At 51.3% G+C, this 21719-nt stretch overlaps 1 protein-coding gene across 6 annotated transcripts in view; it reads left to right on the forward strand.

Annotated features, from left to right (window-relative positions):
* The first annotated feature begins 3560 nt into the window (after positions 1-3560).
* Crhr1 (corticotropin releasing hormone receptor 1) overlaps positions 3561-21719 on the forward strand; it is a 43275-nt gene continuing 25116 nt past the window's right edge. For 2 of the 6 annotated variants that reach the window (NM_030999.5, NM_001301812.2), the window contains 1 exon segment: positions 3561-3855. In NM_030999.5, the coding sequence (NP_112261.2) occupies positions 3823-3855 (33 nt within the window). In that variant the 5' untranslated portion in view covers positions 3561-3822. 6 annotated transcript variants of the gene reach the window in all.

The following is a 21719-nucleotide window of genomic DNA, read 5'->3' on the forward strand; positions in this document are numbered from 1 at the left end:
CTATTGGCCTAGGCAGGATTGATATTCCTCCCTCTGTGGCCATAGTAGGCCCAGCTTATTGTTGACCCAATTTTGCTCACTTTTAATTATTTATCAGAGTGTCTGTATCCCACTCCGAGCCGTGAGCACCTTGAGGACTAGGACCCTGGCACATTAATCATTATTAGCGTTGGCATCCCACGGTGACTGGCATATAGTCGCTGCTCATTAAATGTTTGTTGATTAAGTGGAATACCTAATACTGTTTCCCAGTGTTCCTGGGATTTTAAAGACAGCTCTCTCGGCAAGGCCATCTTCCCGGCTCCATCCTCGGGACTGCAGCTATGGCAAGAATGATCTATAGACCGATGCCAGTCTGCCAACTGTGTTGCCAGGGCGTGACGAGGTTAGTGGAAAACGAAGAATAAGTATCCAGGCATGCAGAAGCAACCTGGCAGAGTCGCGTGGGTCTATTGGATCCTCTCGGGTTTCAATTGTGCCTTTATTTATTTATTTATTTATTTATTTATTTATTTATTTATTTATTTATTTTTATATTTCACTTCCTAGTCACTTATTCCCATTGTATTTGCAGTCGTGTCAGCTGTGACCAATTAGAACATTAAAAATAGCTAGGTTTGGTGGAGCCTGCCTGCAATGCCAGCATTGGGAGGTTGAAGAAAGGAAATTGCCGTGAGTTAGAGGCTGCTCTTGGGCTAGAGAGTGACTTCCGGGACAGCCTGGGCTACTGAGACCCTGCTTTGACAAATTAATAGGCCTGTTTCTAAGGTGATCTGAGAGGTTTGAGACCTGATTGGAGTATCCTCCAATGTGCACGCATACACACACACACACACACACACACACACACACACACACTCTCTCTCTCTACTGGCCTTACATCTCTCTGATACCTGGAAGGGTTACTTAGGCCACTCCTTTCTTTGGACGTGTTACCAGAGAGAAAGCTGATTCCTGCTTGGACCTAGACTGAAGAGAGGGCAAAGGAGAGAAGAGAGAATGGGAAGAGAGTATGAGAAGGCTCCAACTGGGGAAAGAAGACTCAGATGGGTCAAGCAGGCCCAGAGCAGGGTGTGGTAAGGCTGTAGCAGATGCGCTGAACATCAGGCTGTGGGGATGGGGTGATGGCCGAGGAAGGGCTACTACAGAACAGAGCAGAGAGCCAAGCCTTTAAAAGTAAGAGCTTTGCAGTTTCCAGACAAATACAAGGGAATGCTATTGAACTGTGGTTCTCAGAGCAGGTTGGATCCCTTGGATCCCGGCATGAAACCCAAGCTGTGGCTCCAGCCTGGGGTCCTGATGGAGGTTAGGTCAGGCAATTAACACGGCCAGGGTGACTGTGTTGGACACAGCTGGACTGACTGGAGACACTTCAGGGAGGAGGCTCGGAGCCAGAAGAACCAGAGCTGATTTCTGTGAACTGATGGCATTAGCATATTTAAAGATCATGTCAAGGGGAGGAGGGTGAGCTCAGAGCTGAAATCTGCTGCTTACTGAGCCCCAGGAATCAGAATCCAGAGAAGGGCAGCCCCGAGGCTGTCCTTCCCCCCCAGGAACTGTGCTCCAAGGCCAGGACTGAGCTGTGGCCCTGGGGACCAGCTAGCCTCCCCTCCTGTCCCTCCTCCCATCCCTCAATCCAGGGTTCCAGGCCCCTTCTCAAGAATCTATTTCCTGCCAAGAATTTCCTGGAAGAGCACAGGGCCCACTCTATCTTGATGATGACCCTGAGAGGGGCTATATACCAGACACTGTGCCAAGCACTTTCCCTCCAACAACCCTAAGAGGTACGCATTCCTTGCCCACTTACTAAGTAGGAAAATTGAAGCCCCTATTAAATCATTTTCTAGAGCTGTTCAGCTTGGAAAAGCCTAGGCTCTAGCCCAGTCTGCCTGACTCCAGGACCAATAGGCTACCCTGTCACTCTGCATTCCCTTTTGCTGGTAACATGGGGCACAGTAAGTTGGCAGTCTGGTTAGTGTGTTCATACGTCCATCTCTCCGGGACTGACCAGAATGAGTCACTGCTTTGAACCTAAAGACTCCAGACTCTGCCTCACTGGAATGTGCATTCCCAGTGGGTTTAATTAATGCTTCTCTCGACTCTGCACCCCAACCACGTCCGAGCCAAGACTGCTAGGGATATTGAGTTGGGAGTTAGGAAGGAGAATGTTGACTATGGGGATTTGGACACGCTACGCTGTCCTGTGCCTCAGTTTCCTCGCCAGCAAACTATCGCATGACCTACAGCAACTCCAGCTCCAAAATGACTATCTCCTGGGCCCCTAAGCGATGGATCTTGTCCAGTGTGCTGAGAACAGAGTATAAGGGAGAGGAGTTGGACAAAGTAGAGTCCAGAACAGCCATGCTCCGCGGCTCCCACTAGGTCCTTGCCTCTCTCGGTGCTTCGGTGCTTCTGGGTACTCAAGAGAAGCTACCACGGGAACTGGAGACCCAGATCTGAGAGGTGAAGATGTTTCTACCTCGGAGACTCCTTTTCTCCTTCTCTAGCTCTTGCTTGGGAAGGAAAGAGGGGTGAGGGGAGGAAATCAAAAGGACACTCCATCTAACTGGCCTGAAGGTGGCGAGAGCTGGTTTTCAGGCTGGGAGTGGAATTAGAAAGCCGACCTAGATGAAGACCCAGAGGTCTGGCGGGACAGCCCGCTCCAGCCCCGAGAGCTTGGCCAAGAGGGGGCGCTGTGGCCCCCTCCACGCCCTCCCGGCTGGATTCCCAGCTGCGTCCACAGCGTTGCGGCGCAATGCGCGCCCTGCTTTCCCCTCCTTAGAGTCTAGATGCCCAGCCCGCTGTCTCCACTTATCTTGGGGATCCTAAGTAGGGTCTGGACCAAACAGACAGACGCTTAGTTCCAAAATTGAATGAATGAATGAATGAATGAGTGAACGAACGAGGGATTGAAAAAGGAAGGGTTCCCGCATCAGAGCTTCAGTGTCTCAGCACATCCTAGGTGTGTCTAGGCCAAAGGCGCGCGGAGCAAGGGGAGGGGGTTCGGACCCGGACAACCCTCCCCACTAAAATGGAGGTGGAGGTGAACCTCCTGGATGACTGTAGGGCGGGAACCACCCAAATGTAGTTCTCGACTTCTTTTTCCACGCAGGCTGAGTTTTGTGGAAATCTCCCTATTCCCCAGCTCCCACTAGGCTCCTAAATTCCCCCGAGCCCCTCAAGTACCCCGAGACCCCCAGGACTCCTTTGATCCGGACATCCAGCCTCGCAGGAGGCTAGAGAAAAAAGGCTGCCTGTTCTCCAGCCGCCGCCTCCTGGATCCCCGGTTCCCCCCTAGCTGCGGCGGCCGCCACCGCTGCCTGTGCGCCTCGCGCACTGCCGCAAGCCGGGGTGCGGGGAGACGAGGTTCAGCACGGCCAGGGTGCGGGGATCCGGCCCGGGTTTGGGCAGTGGACCGAGGAGGCGGGAGCCGGCAGCCAGCGGAGGGGCGAGGAGCGGAGGAGGGACCGCAGGGGAGAGGAGGGAGAAAGAGGAGGGGACGCGAGGCGAGGGGGCGGGGAGCCGAGGCGAGAGGCAGGCGGACCGTGGGGGAGGCGACTGGGCAAGGCGGGATCCAGGCAGTAGAGAGGTGGCCGCCGGCCCGGCTGAGTCGGGAGAAGGCTACCAGACTTGCTCGCGAAGGGCGAGCCAGAGCCTGCCGGTGGGGCGGGGCGGGGCGGAAGGGTGCGAAGCCCGGCACCTGGGCGCAGATCAGCGGCCCGGGGAGACCGGCCGCCCACCGGAGACCGCAGCCGCCCGCCCTCCGCTCTGGGATGTCGGAGCGATCCAGGCATCCAGGACGCTGACGGAGCGAGCCCGAGGATGGGACGGCGCCCGCAGCTCCGGCTCGTGAAGGTAAGAGCGGACCGACCTGCGGGGGATCAGAGGTGCTCCGGGCCGAACGAGCGCAGGACAGGCGTGAGAAGGGGTGCCAGGGGAGGGGGTCGGGGAACCCGGCGCCACCCGGGAGGCTGGGGCTCAGCCTGATGTCCTCTACCTGGATCTCTGAAGCCGGGCTTTGGAGACAGAGGGACAACTCTGGTGGAAAAAGAAAGGGTGGTGGTGAACCCGCTGCGGTGCGGGAGGAGGAGGGGGTCCGCCCACTCGAAGAACCGGCTTTGCGCGAAGAATCGCTGCAATCTTTGGGGCTGAAGCGCCATCCCCTTCAGACTCTGGATGGGGTCCTGTCCTTGCTGGACACCCTCCGAGCCGGCCCTGTCCCGGTCCCAGGCGCTCTTTCCTGCCGGTTTTCCTCCGTAGAAAGCTTCGGGTTCCTGAGGTAGATGCGGCCCGCGCGTCGCGGCCCTTAATCGACTTAGCATCTCCGAGAGGCGACGGTGTGCGTGCCCCAGTGTCCGGCCGATCCTCCTGGGAGCCACAGCCCCGGAGCGCAACGCATTCTCTCGCCGCGCTCGCTGCTGCTACCGGGCTGGAGAAGCCGTTCAGCCGCCGGAGTTTCGGAAAGTCTCCAGAAGGTGTTTACAGCGCCTGCTGGATAAAGTTCGGGGGCGATGTGGGGCTACGCGGGGGTGGACAGAGTCCGGGAAGAGCTAGGTGCTTCTCAACCAGGCCTAGTGACAGGCGCCACTTCGCCAGCGCATCTCAGAGCGCGCTCGCTCACTGGGTACCAGCACCTCGTCTCGGTGCTGGAGAAGGTGAGTGGGCCTGGGTGTCGCCGCCCTGCAGCCTCAATTTCTATGCCTGGGTCTCCGGACCGCTCAGGGCTGATATAGACCTTCTGGGCCACAAGCCGGGTTAGCTGTGGCCAGGGACATTCAAAAGAGATTGCATTCAAAAGATGTAAGTGGATTTGGGAGGAGCAGTGCGAACTGACTTTGATTTTTCCGTAACCCACCACGCTTTTACAATGTGACTGACTGCTCTGCTCACCAGTGACTCAAGTTTCCATACCCCCCCCTCCAAAAACTCGAAGGTTGTCTTCAAATCTTAGGGAGTCTCAGTGAACCTAAGGGCTGAAGATTATGTTTGGGGTGACCAAAGTCTTCTGCAAAGAAGGTAGGGAGGCTCTTGGAGGTTGTATAGATAAACATCAGCGGGGTGTTTTCTCAGAGCTTCCTGTGTACTGAGCCTTAATCTAAATTCAGAGAAGGGTTAAAATGTAGCCTCTTCAGCAAATTCTAAAGATTGGGCTGTGGATGTTTTGTCAAGTTTACATGGAAATCGCTAAGTGGTTCTTTCTGATGTCATTCTTAGAATTGTGTGTAATGACCTGTTTAGCATGTCCACATTTTCTCTCTCTCTCTCTCTCTCTCTCTCTCTCTCTCTCTCTCTCTCTCTCTCTCTCTCTCTCTCTCTCTCTCTCTCTTTTTGTGGTTCTTTTTTTTGGAGCTGGGGACCGAACCCAGGGCCTTGCGCTTCCCAGGCAAGCACTCTACCACTGAGCTAAATCCCCAACCCCCACATTTTCTTAAGATAAAAGGTGCTTACTTTTTCTCTTGTTCCTACTGGCTAGTGGGGGACTTGTCTCACCTGATACATTCAGTGTCTGCTCAGGAAATGAGAGACAGTGAATGTGGTATTTGTGTGGTGCGCACACATTTCCCAGGGTTGATCTCATTGCTTTATAAACATTAAGTCATATAGTCATCACAACCGTCCAAGAATTATATCCTAAGCATAGAGAATCTAAGCCACTTGTTCAGAAAGGGGCACCATGAACTTGGCAGTCTGCAAGGTGCACCTTAGCACCTCAAACCCAGGTACTCCAGCCTAAGACTTGGCTTTGTTAAATTCTGGCTTAAATCTCACTCTACCAGCTGAGAGCCTGAGAGCTTCATCAGTTTGAACATATGAACTTAGAGAGCATGCAAAAACCAGCTCTCTCAGTGACGATTGACAGACAAGCCATGCTCGGAAAAGGGTCACTCGGGGGCTAGAGTGTGGGTTTCTTACTGGACTTGTTATCGAACATTGTGGGAGAGTGCAAGAAAGATGAGGAGTGTGTGTGTGTGTGTGTGTGTGTGTGTGTGTGTGTGTGTGTGTGTGTGTTGTTTACAGAGGAGAAATGGTCCCCCTTCCTATGACCTACTCATTAGCTGTTCTCCCTAGAGACAGATAATATGTTCTGGTGACAGATGATTCTGGATAGTGACTGTGTTGGGTGAACTAGGCCCCGGTGTGTTCTTAAAGGACAGTGAGTATCAGTGACTTCCAGGGAGGCCAGTGTCACTGCTGCTGTTGTTGCTTATAGCGATTTAGAAGCACTAGGCAAAGTCTAAAGCAGAGGAGGGAATGGTGCTGTGACATCACTCCTCACATAGTGCTGTGACAAGTTGAACAACGACCCCTGCGGGTCCCGGGTTTTCGTTTTTTGTTTTTTTTAAGAACAGGTCTGGGCATTGCTGTGACCATCGGACAGCCCTCTCCCTTGCTGTGTCAGAGTCCCAGTCTTGCTCCATGACATTTTTGAGCCTTCCAAGGGAGACTGTCATTTTTGTGGAATGCCCATAAGTGACCACCACGTATGGTCCCCTCTTCTGTCACGTCTTTGCTTGAGTCATAATGGAGTCTGGTTTTCTAGAGGTGCTGGAAAGGATAGAAGGGGGAAAAAATCGAACCAGGTTGAGACTGTGGGCCGTGGGGTAGGAAGTGACCTGGCCACGGACCTGAAACGGAGTGAAGAAGGGGAGGCCCAAAACAAGGGCAAACCGTGGGATTTGATATCCAGAATGGGGAGAAACCTGGCACGTAAGCCCCTTCTCGATGTGTGCAGAGGTGAAAAAGCGAGTCACAGACCTGGAGCTCAAGTGAAAAATCCATTTCTTACCCTTGCTGACATTTGACTCCTAGGGGAGCATCAGCAGCTAGCAAGGATCAGCCTCACAGAAATACTTTAGGGGTCAAATGTGCCCTTTGGAGCCACTGTCTATGTCCAAATTCTTGGCAAGATCCTGAGCTCTGGTCCTAGAGATAGGAACGATGGGGACGGAGGGCCTCCGTAAAGGAGCGACGTACGAGGCTGAGAATTTCTGTGAGAGACCGGTAGGTCATCAGCTTGGCAGTCAGTGCAGCTCTGCATCCGGCGTGCTGTGTGATCTCCAGGAGGTCACCTTCCCTCTCTGAGCCGTAGTTTCTTTGCCTGTTCCTGAGTGTGGAACTGACTCCCTTTACTCATTGGCCTCTCTCAGAGGTTCCCATCAGCTCCTTAGGGCTGCAACTTTACGTGGGAAGAACAGGTCCAGCAAACTGAACCCCCAGCTCTGCTCCTTTTCCCCTGGGGACCTCCATGTGTGGGGACCAGGGCTCTTCTCTGGTCCTTAGTAGCCCCGGCTGGTGTCTGGAAACCCAATGAATACAGTAGGCGTTTACCAAATACCTGGGGACTTAGACAAGGGTGGCCTTGTCACCCCCCTCCTTTTAGCTTATGCAGTTGGGATAAAGAAACCCTTGTTGCCCCTGTGGGACTTGGATGTCACCTAAAAACAGTGGAGCCCCAGATGACACAGCAAAGCTAACACCAGATATGATGCTTGCATAAAACGACAGCAAAGAAAAGAAGGAAAAAGCAAAGCCACATCAGATACAGAAAACCCCAGAAGCCCACCTTTGACCCAGTGATTACAACAAAAGAAAAGAAAGTCACAGGCACCGTACAGTGCACCCCAGTGACCTGGAGGCAAGGCGGGCAGGGGGTGTGTGGAGCAGCCCTGCATCGAGTCTGGAAAAATTGAGCAAGCCCTGCAAGGTCCTGCCCTTCCTGCCTCCCGGGTGGCAGAACCGAGGGTGCTGTCTTTCGTCTCAGATTCCACCCCGCCATTTCTGGAAATGAGAGCCCATTGGGGACGGAAGGACAGGTGGGGACGCTCACTGCAGTTTTCTGGTCAAATAATGAATTGTTAATTATAACCCTGTCGTGTTCGAGGCCCCAGTCATCAGAGACGCTTGCAAGCTGTACACGGAGCCCTGCTCATCATGCTCGTCATAAGACGTCTTGCTCTAGACCAGGCACTTTCTTCTGGGAGATGGGAACATCAGGGACGCACATGTGGGTGGACCCTGCCTCTGCTGTGAGGCTCTGAGCAAGGAAGGTTATCATTCTGAGTGACATCCTCACGGTTTAAAAAGTGGGAAAGAGGAAGCTCGGTCAGTACAGTACCTGCCGTGAAAGTAGGAAAGCCGGGTTTGGGTCCCCAGAATCCATGTATAAAAGCTTGGGCACACAGAGGTCAGGTGGGAGTCTGTGATCCGTGCTCCTGCTGACTATGATCTGCAGTGGTATCGGTGAATGCAGACTCACAGGAGAGAGAGAGAGAGAGAGAGAGAGAGAGAGAGAGAGAGAGAGAGAGAGAGAGAGAGAGAGAGCGCTTCTGAGACAATCCCCATTTTCCCCAAAGTAACAACCTAGACAGGAAGCCATCAAAGAGAACTCTTAAACATTGTGATAAGAATGATGGTTTAGCTCTCCCAACTGATGGCTTCTGATGGAGATGCTGGTGGGGAAGGACTCATTTTTCTTTAAGGGACCGGCCATGGGGAGTTTGACCATGCTCCATTAAACTATATGGATGACACAATTTGAACTTTATTTTTCCCTTCCTTCCTTCCTTCTATCCTTCCTTTATTTTCTTTTTTCTTTTTCTTTTTAGAGGAAGGCCTTAAAGGCAGGAGGCAGACCTAGACCTGGGAGGACCGGGAAGTAAGGGTTAAGAGCGGAGGCAGGGGGATTGGGTGGGGGGACTTGGGCATGGGCCTGTGCTTGTAACTTCAGCACTGGAGAGGTGGGGTGCATCCTAAGATGAGTGGATCCTTGAAGCTCATTCATTAGCAAGCCTAGCCCAGCCTAATCAATGAGCTTTCCAGTGAAATGTCTCAGTGAAAGATGCTGTCTGATAAAATAACGACAGAGAGTCCTAGAGGAAAGATACCTGATATCCGTCGCTGCCCTAACCACACACATGCGTACATGAGCATGCTTTATCCATACTAACAAGCACATATATCACACGCACAGCACAACACATATACACACTCTCCCCAAAATTAGGAAAAGGGGGTAACCCTGACTTCCCACATTGTTGAGTATGACATAAAATAGTCCTAAAGGGTGTGGCAGATGGTCTGCCCTTAGTAAGAATGACCTAGAGTGGTCTGCAAGATATCCTACCAATGTCCCCCGTCTAAGAAAGGCTGTCAGAGGGGATGGCGATGTACTTCATTTGGTAGAATGTTTGCCTAGCATGCAAGTCGTCCTAGGTCTGACTCTCAGCCCTATATAAACCAGGCCTGGTGGCTCATGTATCTGCCATCCAGCACTGAGGTAATAACAAGAGGATTAGACGCTGTTGGCCATCCTGGACTACATAGTGAATTTTAGGTCAGCCTGGGCTACGTGAGACTCTATGGAAAACAAAAACAAACAAAAAACTAGAAGAGGAGAAGGAGGAGGAGGAGAGGAGAGGAGTAAATAGCCCCAGTTCTTCTCACATTTCAATACCACCACCACCACCACCACCACCACCACCACCACCACCGAAGCCGCCGCCCCACCTCCCACCCCCCACCCCCAGCCCCGCCCCCAAAGGCTAGAGCCCTAGCCACACTGTCATGTGGAAACATTTGTCAGTAAAAATAGACACCTGCAAGGAGAATGATACAATGTGATTAACTTTTGGATGCAGGCAATTATTTGGAGGAAAATTCCTTGGGGTCCGTCAGGAAGCAGAGTATTAACCACTTATTTTAGAAGCAGGAACTGCTTCCATGAAATTAAAAGGCAGAACAATGGGGCAAGAGGGAGCCTAGCCTCTCAGAATTTCATCTCAGGACTGGGAAAGGTCCTTCCTTCGGTGTGCAGTGGACGCGTCAGGGTTCTGCTCCAGGACACAGGTCCCTGCGCCCAGAACTGCCTCCGGTTTGGCAGTCATCCACCATGTGCTCCCGGACCACACGGAGGTGCTATGGAAACAGACAATCCTGTCACTGGTCTGCTGGGTCCAGGGAAGAGCAACGACAGGAGCCCAGAGGCGGTCTGACTGGCACTCATTCCTCTCCGCTGACCTCCTGATCTCTGGTCTGGTGGGGAGCCAGGGCACCTAGGTCAAAGTACAGAACAGAAACTGGATGGGCAGGTCCAGCGGCTTCACTGTGGAGGGCCAGGGAGCAGATTGTCTGAGCTGACTTTGGAGTCCTCTGTGTTTGCCTTCTTTGGGTCATTTTGGATAAAGAATTGTCTGAGTCACACAATAAGTGCTGGAGGTGTCCATCCTACCACCCAAGAGTGTAATGTGGCCACAGGATCATAGTGGGATACCCCTGGCAGAGATTTAAGGCTGTCAGGAGATGTAGTAGAAACCTTGGTTGAGTCTTGAAGCACTGGGAGGTCAGGGCATTCAGAGGACTGAGAACAGCTTATTGGTCAAGGTCCCTGGCAAGTGCACAGAACCACGGAAGGAAAATGCAGCCAGCTCTGGTAAACAGCTAGAACAGGAGCTGGCTACAAGCACAGGAGTGTCATCTGATAAAGGGCAGGGTTCATCCTCCCCTTACACGTCCCTTGCTTTCTCGGCCCTCTTGGCAGAGGCTAAGTGGTTGCTGGAAGGCCTTTTCTGGCTCATGGTCCCCTTCTCTCATGAGGGTGTTGCTGGTGGGCATCCAATGGGCATAGATAAGAGAAAGAGAAAGGTCCAAGAAGCCTTGAAGACAGGAAGGTCTTGGCTGATGAGAAAGGATTGAGAAAGAATTCAATTAGGGTGTGGTCCTTCTGGGACCACACGGACTCCTGTACTGAGTGACCAGCCTTGTCCACAGCCTTCCTTGGGGTGGACAGTTTTGTTCTGATAGGGGAGTCTGTCTTCAAGACAGTCCGGGAGAGAGAGGTGTCACTGGGTGATGGAGGAGAAAGAGTATTGAGCATGAACATGAGATCTGAGCAGGTATGGGAAGGAAGCTAGCTCGCATGACTACTTCGGTCATTCTCCCAAGGATGTACCCAAGGATAGCTTTGTATCCTGATGCTGAGCGCTCAGTGACACTCACAGGTTCCAACCCTGTGTCTCCTGGCATATGCTAATGGGTGGTCCACACAGGGACACTCCAGGCTGGGGACATAAGAGAACAGGGATCTTCTTAGAAACTGGGGTGTCACTTCTGTCACTCCAGATGGGATCAGGGGTATTCTGATAGTTCTGGCAACCATGCAGGAGGAACCCAGAAATGCAGAGGTGACTCAGAACAGTAGCCTTGCTATCTCCTCTGAACAGTCTTGTCCTGAGTGTATGTCACATGCTCCTGGCTCCTTGTAGGTGACGGTGAGACTGCCTTGGGTCCTTTCTCTGCCCCCTGGTCTGAAGTAATGCTGCTACTGGGCTGTGAGACCCAGGCTAGGAGTGTCGGGGCTAATATGTACCCCGAGTGCTGTCCCCAATGCCCAAAGAGCAGGAGTCCTGGGGTTAGAGTCAATTCTGATTGGGTGACCTTCGGGAAGTCTCTCTTAGGCTTCTGTACCCTCTTTACCTGGACAACGATGGGAATTAAGAGGAGATGCTGTACAGGGAGCAACCTGCATCCACTAAAGCTCAAATAGATGGGTCCTGCTACTTTCGTGGGTATCAGCCGTCTTCTCTGTTCCTCCCCTTCATGCTATGCTCAGCGGTCACTCAAACTGTCCCTTCCACAAGGCCCTTAATAATGAGGCAGTTGGAGCTCTGTCCTCCAGCTAGCCAGCAGGGAGAAAGACCACGGAGATTTTCCAGTCCTCTGCAGGCTGGCATGTGGTCCTGGTGGCACCCCGTGATTCACCTTGCCAGTCTGACAACACTGGGCTCAGTCTAGACCCAGTTCAAGGAGACGAGCTTATTGACAACTTGCTTGGGTGTCTCGGCAAGGACAAATCCCGAGTTTCTAAATAGTTGCTCTCGATTTTTGGACTTGTCACACTGTGGACTGGTATCGAATAATTTGCGCTTGGCAGACCTGCCCAAACAAGTCCTGAGCACCCTTTGAGTAGCGCTGCTCTGAGAGGCACCTGGGGAGCGACAATTCCCACCTTCAGTGCTGGAATCATTATGCATGCCCTGTGTCTTCTCTTCAGTTCTGCTGTAGGGACTTGAGTTAGAGAGCATCTCCCGTGTGGCGCCTAGGAGAAAACCTGGTGGATTACTCTGGCAGGAGAGGGCTGACGGCACACTCTGGCTTCTTCTTATTCTTTAGCAGCAGAAAACCCTAACTAAGATATTTGTCAGCCTGTCTGTTCCTCGTTACTGAGGTAAGAGGGAGCCTAAGAAGTCAGTGGTCTCAGCGTCACAAAGAAGCCAAAGATGTTTTTTCCTTTCATAGTGGGTTCATCTAAAGCTACCAGGGTCTGGCCCTGTAGGATGGTTCTGCCATTTGTCTGAAATTCAGTCTAGATAAGGGAGACAAAGTCCCGAGTCCAAGGCCCTGTTCTGACAGGTGTTGGTCCTGTGCTGACTGCCCTGAGCTTCACCACCCCAACCAACAATCCGTCTTTCTCGTCTTCCTGGCCTTCTGTGGCATCCCACCCAGGAGGAGTTGGGAAGAGCTGGTTGGGGTGGAGGGGTGGCTGGCCAGGTAGAATCCTCGAGACCAGTCCTCTGATCGCAACTTGAGGCCAGACACAAGGATGACTGGTTCACGGTGGCAAAGGACTTTTGATAGACAGAGAGCAGCCAGAGCTTCTCCCTGGGTGCAGAAGGTTCTTTCCTTGTGTGTTTTCCTTTTCCCCAAAGACCTCCGTTATCTCCCTTCCTTCTCCTAATGAGCAAACAGGTGAGAACCTTCGGAATAGGGCTGTCTAAGGCCACCATTGCTAGCATTTGGTGTCCGTAGTTTTGTCATTTGTTTGTTTGCTTGCTTGCTTGCTTGCTTGGGGTGTGTGTGTGTGTGTGTGTGTGTGTGTGTGTGTGTGTGTGTGTGTGTGTGTGTGTACATGTGTGTATGGCAACCAAAAGACAACCCTGGGTACTATCTTTGAGTCTGGAGCTCACCAATTAGGCTAAACTGGCTGACCATCGGTCCTCAGGGATCTGCGTGTCTCCACCTCCCCAGCCCTGGGATTGTGAGTGTGCAACACACACAGCATTTGTACGTGGGTTCTGGAGACCAGACTTGGGACCTCATGCCTGCAGGACAAGCACTTTGCCAAACAGGGAATCTGGGCCTGGGACAATTGTTCTTTGCTATGGGAATTGCCTTGCACACTGGGGTGTTTAGCACCTCTGGCCTCTACCCACTAAATGCCGGTCACTCTTCCCCCCAATTGCTGCCATGCGTCCTCTAGAGATGAAAAACCAAGACAAGGCCATTGCTTGTCCCATGATTATTCCTCATTTCTGCTCAGTGGGCTTTGGTCCCGCAGCAGATGGCTCATGCTCCCGAGTGGCCTTGGCAGGCAGCCGCTCACCCGAAACATCCAGTTGCAGGAGTTCTAGGCTTTCTATAGCAGACCCACTTGCCAGATGCCAGGCAGCCTCCTTCTTCCTTCCCAGCCTCCTCAAAATCACGTCTGAAATGCTACTCCTCCGAGGACAAGCTTCTACCGTTGCATGGCGACCTCCCATTTTACACTTGCCTCTGTGCAGATGATCAAGGACCCCCAGGGCAGGGACACGCCACCTAGAGGGCTGGTGCCCCCAAAGCTGTCCTGACACCTGGCTTCTGCCTCCTCAGGGAAATGCATTGGCATCCAGGGATCACACACAGCTCTTAGCTTCCAGTCCCCCAACCTGGGAGCAGTATTAGAGCCCAGTCCAGGCTCCATGCATCTGTGAGAATCAAGCTAAGTTCTACCTAACTCTTCTCCCCCGATCCTGGTCCCATAAGGGACTCTGCTTCCTTGCTCTTTCCACAGCCCAGTGCAGCTGAGGGATAGAGGCAAAAGAAACCCATATCTATTTGGATGCATCGGCCTCATAGAAGAGGTCGGGGAACAGTCTTTCTTTCTAGGACAGGCAAGCAGCTTCCATCATCCCAGTGCCTCCAGTTGCCAGGGTAACAGCCATGAGCAAGACTCTCTGTTCACACCAGTTTGACATCTGTCCACCGTGGAGAGGTGGTAAGGGCTCCAGCTTGGGAAGGGGTTGAGATTACATGTGTGTCTCAGGCAATGTTCTATTTCTGTGAAGAAACACCACGACCCTGACAACTCTTGTGAAGGAAAACATTCCACCGGTCCTTGCTTTCAGAGGCTTAGTCCGTTGTCATCATGGTGAGAAACATGGTGGCATCCACAGGAAACAGACAGAAAGAAAGACAATGGCCCTGGTCTGAGCCTTTAGAACCCAAAGCCAACCCCTAGTGACATACTTCCTCCAACAAAGCCACCATCCCTGTCAAGTAGTGCCACTTCCTAATGACCAAGCATTCACATCTATAAACCTATGGGAGCTATTCCTATTCATGCCACTACAATGAGAAACACTACCCCTGAGTCTGTTAATGGGCAAGTCTTCAGAGAAACCAGGAAATAGAAAGGCAAGGAAGGCGGCCAAAGGTCTACACTGGACAATCATGTCACTGGGGTTATCCGAGAGCAAATCGTACCATCCTAGCCAGCTTATTGTCAACCTGATATGAGTTACAGCTATTAGGAAGCGGGAATCTTAATGGAGAAAATGCAAATTTTCTTAATACTGCCTTGATAACAGCTGACACGGAAGGGCCCAGACACTGTGGGTGATGCCAAACCTGGGCTGGTGGTTCTGAGTTGTATAAGAAAGCAGGCTGAGCAAGCCACGAGGAACGCATCTGTAAGCCGCATTCCTCCATGGCCTCTGCTTGGGTTCCTGCCCTGACTTTCCTGGGTGGTGCACACGTGTAAAATGAAATAAACCCTTTCTTCCCCGACCTGCTCCTGGTGATGATGTAGAAACATGTTAGAAACTAAGACTCCCTTAGAGCAATGAGTGAGGGACAAGCAGATGCAGGATGGGTGTTTTAGTTACTCTTCTCGGTGTAATCAAATAACCGACCAAAAGCAACTGAAGGGGAAAGGGTTGGTTTTGGCTCACAGCCCAGGGGAGCACAGCTCGTCACAGACGAAGCAGCACAGTGAGTAGCAAAAGCAGCTTGCTCCACGACCCTGACGGAGAAGCAGAGAAGGGGACTTGCCAGTCAACCCACTTCCCCCCCCCACAACCCCTTCATTCACTGTCAGACTTCAGACCGTGGGGTGCTGCCACCCACAGTCAGGGTGGGTTGTCCCTCCTCATTGATTGAGATTTACCCTCTCTCTGGGAATCCCCTCACAGAGACATCCGAAGGTGTGCCTTGTTACGTTTCTTTCTCATTGGGCATACAGGGTTGGTTTTAGGAGACAGAGTGTCTCTGTGCAACAAGCTATCTTGGGACTTGTTCTGTAGGCCAGGTATCATTGTATGTATTCTTAACCCAATCAGGTCTATGGTGGAAATTAACTATCATCATGGAGATTGGAAATAGGTATCACTCCATGTTTCCATGGCCAAGCCAAGCTAGTCTACATCAAGGGTGACACCACATGCACACCACACACACACACACACACACACACACACACACACACACACACACACACATATTTTGCAGGTGACCACAGCTCCTGGGAACAAACCAGTGATGGAGGATGATGGGCAGGAGACCAGGCAGGCGTACTTTTGGTTTGGCAGACCAAGTCAAGGAAGAAGCACCCAGCAGAGAGAAGTCCATGCTGTAGAGCTGGCCAGGCCCTTGGCCCCTTGTTATTCAGTATGTGCTAAACCACCAAACCTTTCTGAGAGCTTCTGGGTGTAGGTGTCTCATTCCAACTAATCCCACTTACAGACACGGAAAAGAGTGGGAGAAGTTCAGTGGTTTTCTCAAGGTTACACAAGCGGGTCTAGGCAGTAAGATGTCCCACTGTGGCGCTCTCCCAAGTCAGAGGTTGGATGCAGACTTTCCTGAGAGTCTTGGAGCCAGAGCACATTTGTACCTGGAGAAGAATGTTGAGAAACAATGCCCTACTCGTTTCACACTTGGGGAAACTGAGGCTGGGCAGCGACTTGTCCACCGTCCCAGAACAAGTCCGACAGAGTCACACTTCCCTTCATCAGCTGTGCCTTTCTTGAGCTCAGTTCTCTGGCTGATCCAAGGCAGGCATGCTGTGCAGAAACCAGAGCAGGAGAAGGGATGCATGCCCCCGGGAGAGAAGGAAAGGAGGAATAAGGAGACGCCAAAATGTCTTGGTGGAGCTGGGCACAGTGGCACATGCCTGTAATCCCAGCACAAGGAGGTGGAGGCAGGAGGATTGCCAAGAGTCATGGCCAGTCTAATGGTCCATAGCAAGTTCCTAGGCTAGAGTGAGATCTTGTCCCAGAAATCCAAATGGAGAAAAAGAAGAAGGAAGGAAGGAAAGAGAGAAGGAAGGAGAGGGGAAGGGAGAGAGGGGAAGGGTTGAAAATCATTGTAGAAATTATCACAGGACTTTGAGCTAAGGGGGTAGAAAGAGAAAGTTAATCTCTCTTATTCATTCATTCATTCATTCATTCATTCCACATGCCTCCCAATTCATTGAGGCTATCAAAAATAGCCACAGACCCTACCCCAGGAGCTTATAGACCTAGCAGACATACTCCTGTGCCCTCCAAGGCCTTGCGTAAACTCCCTGCCCAATGAGAGGAGCTGGGGTGGAGTAGGTCTAGTCCCACTGTGGGGCCCCCATTGGGGTGGGGTAGATAAGTGTGACAGGAGCAAGGGGAGAGAGAGGGGAGGGCACGTAGGAGCTCAGGACCCAGGGAGACAAGTCTGGAGGTGGGGAATACCCAGACCTGCACCCCCTGAGTGTAGGCAGGAGATTTTCCCTTCTGTTTTTTTTTCTTCTTCTTCTCTGTACAACAGCAATTTAACCTAATTAAATGCAACAATACATTATTTCTTGTCTGCCTGGAATAATCTTTCACTGCTCGCCCACTCTGGGACGGGTAGGGGGAGGGGAGACAGGCTCTTTGCCTAGAGATGGGGGCAGATTGTGACCAGCAATAGAGATTGTTGGGGAAGATCTGGCCTGGGGTGGAGTGAGGGAGAGGGATTGCATGGGGCAAGGCAGGAAGGCTGAGAAGGGACATGGGACACTGCTGCATTCTGTCCTTAGTCTGGTGTTGCCCTGACTCATCTTTCGGGCACCACTGAGGATCAAAAGAAACAAAGATGTCCCCTTCACATCTCAGCTGGACTACGTAGAGCTTGTAGTCCCCAACAACACTGACCCCTCTGCTTGACATTTGTGGGCATGTGGAGTCCACAGAGTTGCCTGTGGGGTCCCTTGCTACCCCCAGAATCCCCTGTCCAGGTTCAGTTAGCCTGCAGCTATGCATGTGTCAGTGGCAGCAGAGTCGAGGCTTGAAGTGTTAGCTGCATGTGCCTTGTTTCTGCAAGCTGGATGCCAGCATTTCAGAGAGCTAGGGGAGTCAGCCTGGGCAAGGGAATTGCGTTAGGAGCCATGTGCTCCCTCCTTCACACCTTGGCTTATTCCCCTCCGCCTTCCTAAACAGAGTACAGATCAAAGCAGTCAGAATAGCAGGGGGCAGGGGCTGGAGAGACAGTTCCATGGGTTAAGCACCTGCTCCAGAAACGTGGGGACCTGAGTTCAGATCCCCAGCACCCAGGTCTAAAAGCCTTGGAATCCCAGCACTGGGAACTGGAGACCAGCAGAGCTCACTGGCCACGCAGCCTATCCAAACAGTGAACTCCAGAGTTACTGGGAGACACTGTCTTGAGAGAGAGCATGAAAGTGACAGAAGAGGGCACTACTGTTGACCTCTGACCTCCGCATGGGCATCCACGGACACATGCACATGGGCACATTATCACACACAGAAACATGCATGAGAGAGTTACGTCAAAAGCAAGCAAGGGGCAGAGCTGGGATTTTTGACCTCACTAAGGAGTCAGGGCTTTTCTGGTCCTTCAACCAGGGTCCTCATGTTCTCCTGAGCCCAGTTTCTATGATGAAATCCTATGAGATCCTATGGCTCTGCCTCAAGTATCAGATCTGGCTTTCAATTTCCCTTCAGGCCTCTGTTTCCACACCTAGCACTGATAAGATCCAGTTTTCTGCTGCCCAGAAGTCCTTGTTGGCTGTCCCAGCCTCCTGAATCCATCTTGGCTTAGTGTCTGAGTCCTCCGGCTTGGCAGCCTGGGTCTCCCCAGGCCAAGAATGTTTCTCTTCCTGACTACAGCTCCCTTCACAGGCTCCCCTCCCTCCAGAAACCCACTCGTGGTCATGCAATGCGGCCCCTGCCCTCTTTGTCTTTGTGGGGTGTGTGTGGTGTGTGTGTGTGTGTGTGTGTGTGTGTGTGTATACATGCGCACATGCATATGATGTTGTCCTGGTGCTTTCTGCCTCTGAATTCCTTTATTTTTCTAAAAATCAAGTTCTGAGCTTTGGACTCCATGAACGTAGAACCCCAGCTTAGCAAGGGCTTGCAAAATAAACAAGGTAAACAACAAAAGGCCATTCTTTTAGGCTGAAACCCCTTCCCAGATGCATGCTTACAGAGAGGACAGGCTGTGACTGAGGTCGCAAGGACATGGGGCAGGCGGCAGCAGGAGTAGCCTCACATATACCAAGCCTGCCCTCAAGGGCTCAGGAGAATTCTGGGACCAGATGGTAAGAATGGCTCTGCTGGCCTCACATTCCAGAAGCTTTCCTTTCCTTGGTCTCTGGGAGATCCGCCTCTCAACTTCCTTGTTCTTGCTTCACATAAAAGGAAGTTACATGTCAAGGGCCAGCCACTCACTCAGTCACTCAGTAAGAACAGCGCTCTGAGCTCAGTAGGAGGGTAAAGAAAGAGGGCCCAGTGCCATGAGATGAGGAGGCCACATCTCCCCCAGAGCTCACCGCCCAGGATGATCCTGGAAAGGAAGGCACATCCCTCTCCTGGTTCTTCAGGAACTTCTTTCAGGTGGGAAGGTCCTCAGCTGCCTCCAGGCCACCTCTCCCTCCCTCCTGTGGCTCCCCAGGCCCCTCCCCAAAAGGTTAATCATGGAATTGTCCCATCACCGAAGATTGCACTTTGTGCCTCAAAGACCAAATGGAGCTTCAGTAAAGCGGTTATTTGTGGTCTCTAATAAGCATTTTCTGGGTGTGATTAACCTTTATGCCAAAGTCACGGGGGAAACTGGGGTGGCAGCTCAGATTGTGCTGGCCTGTGTGGGGAGGGGGGAGCAGGGCTGGAGCAGGCAGCTGTCAGGCTCAGCCCTCCCACCATCTCCCCAGAGACTTCCGTACCACTGTTCTTGCTTTTCTATGATTCCTCTCCCACCGTGGGTATCTGTGCTCGCCAGGGCCTAGCATCCGTGTGGAGCTTCTTGAAGGCATGTGACTTCTTTGAGTAACAGAGTGGTGCCCTTGTCTTTCTCAGACTAGACCTTCAAGGCTTGAAGAGATTTAGCAGTAAGACAGGAGTTTTTTTTGGGGGGGGGATGGTTAGGGCTGGCAGAGTAGGGTACAGATCCAGGCATTCACCAGTGAGCGAATTGTGCACACTTCCAGCTTGCTAACAGAACTGTAGCTCTCCACCAGTCAGAAAATTGCAAGTTTCAACCAAAGAGCATGCAAGAGTTGGACGTAGGCCCCCTACACATCTGTATCAGATGTGCAGCTTGGTCTTCATATGGGCCCCCTAACAACTGGTTCAGGGGCTGTCTAGGACTCTATTGTCTGCCATTGGATCCCCTTCCCCTAGCTTGACTGCCTGGTTAGGCCTCAGTGGGAGAGGATGAGACTAGATGTTCCAGGATGGGGTGGTATCCAAAGGGGGCTTCCCTTTCTCTGAGGAGAAGTGGAGGGGGTAAAGGGGGAGGGATTTGTAAGGGCAGGACTGGGAGGAGAGGAGGGAGGGGGCTGCAACTGGGATGTAAAGTGAAATTAAAAATTTATTGAAGAACAGAAAAAGAAAACCGGGAAAGGGGATAACATTTGAAATGTAAATAAAAATAATTCAATTTTTAAAAGGGGGGAAAAAAGAAAATAGCAAGTTTCATGAGATATTGAAAACTTGTTTTTTCAAAACTAGTTGTGAGGGCCTGGGAGATGGCTCGGTGTGTAAGAGAGCTTGCTTATTACTAAGCATGAGGACCTGACTTTGAACCCCAATACCTACATAAAATGTTGCACATGACTGTACATGCTTATAACCCCAGCATTAGGGGACAGACCCAGGAACTCACTGGGCAGTCAGCCCCACTAAGTAAGTATGCTTCTCTCTCTAAAAGATTTATTTATTTATTATATATAAGTTCACTGTAGCTATCTTCAGACACACCAAAAGAGGGCATCAGATCACATTACAGATGGTTGTGAGCCACCATGTATGTGGTTGCTGGGAATTGAACTCAGGACCTCTGGAAGAGCAGTCAGTGCTCTTAACCATGGAGCCATCTCTCCGGCCAATGAGTGTGCTTCTCCATCATTGGCAGACCCTGTCTCAGAGAAATAAGGGAGAGAGAAGTAGAAGACGGCATCTGACAGCTTCCTCTGAACTTCACTTTCATGTGCTGGACACACTCATGGGCATACAGCACACACACACACACACACACAAACACAAACACAAATACACTTACACACACACATACACATAAACACACACATACATACACACACATACACACACACAAACACACACACATAAACACACACACACATACACACACATACACACACATACACATACACACACACATGCAACACACACATACCCACATACACACATACACACACACATATACACATACACACACACATACACATAAACACACACACATACACACACAAACACAAACACACACACATACACACACATATACACACACATACACACACACATACACACACATGTAACACACACATACACATAAACACACACATACACACACAAACACAAACACACACACATATACACACACATACACACACACATACACACACAAACACAAACACACACACATATACACACACATACACACACATACACACATACATACACACACACATACACACACATGCACACACACATACACACACACCACACACATACACACACACCACACACATACACACACACACATGCAACACACATACACACATACATGCAACACACATACACACATACATGCAACACACACACATACACACACATACATACACATACACACACACACATACACACACACATGCACACACACACACATACACACACACACACCGCACAAAGTTTAGAAAGTGGTTCTGAACACACAGCCAGTGACCAGTGCTAAGGCTGGAAGGAGAGAGGAACAGGGTAGACACAGAGGGAGTGGTGGTTCTCAGGTAAATGTAGTTTGGTCTGATCTAAGAAGACCCTGATCTGGTTGTGGGAGTCTGGGCCTTGCTGTGAAGCAGAGGCAGTGATGAGCTCTCCTGAGAAAATAGGTTTTTTTTTTAAATATTTTTAAAAACCATTCCACAATTCATGGCATGGTATTCACACTACCCACCACCCTCAGTGGGTTTATGGAGTCCAGATTAAGAGTTCCCAGTTTTGCTGGGTGTGATGGCACACTTGAGAGACAGAAGCAGGAGGATGTCTGTGAGTTTGAGGCCAGCCTGGTCTACAAAGCAAATTACAGGACAGCCAGGCCTACAACCCTGTCTCAAAAAAAAAAATAAAAATTAAAAAATCCAGTTTTAGCTGGTCATGGTGGTCACACTTTTAATCCTTGAGCCCGAGAGCCTGAGACAAGGAGAT

The sequence above is a fragment of the Rattus norvegicus genome, chromosome 10 (genome assembly GCF_036323735.1).
Source record: "Rattus norvegicus strain BN/NHsdMcwi chromosome 10, GRCr8, whole genome shotgun sequence".
Lineage (NCBI taxonomy): Eukaryota > Metazoa > Chordata > Mammalia > Rodentia > Muridae > Rattus > Rattus norvegicus.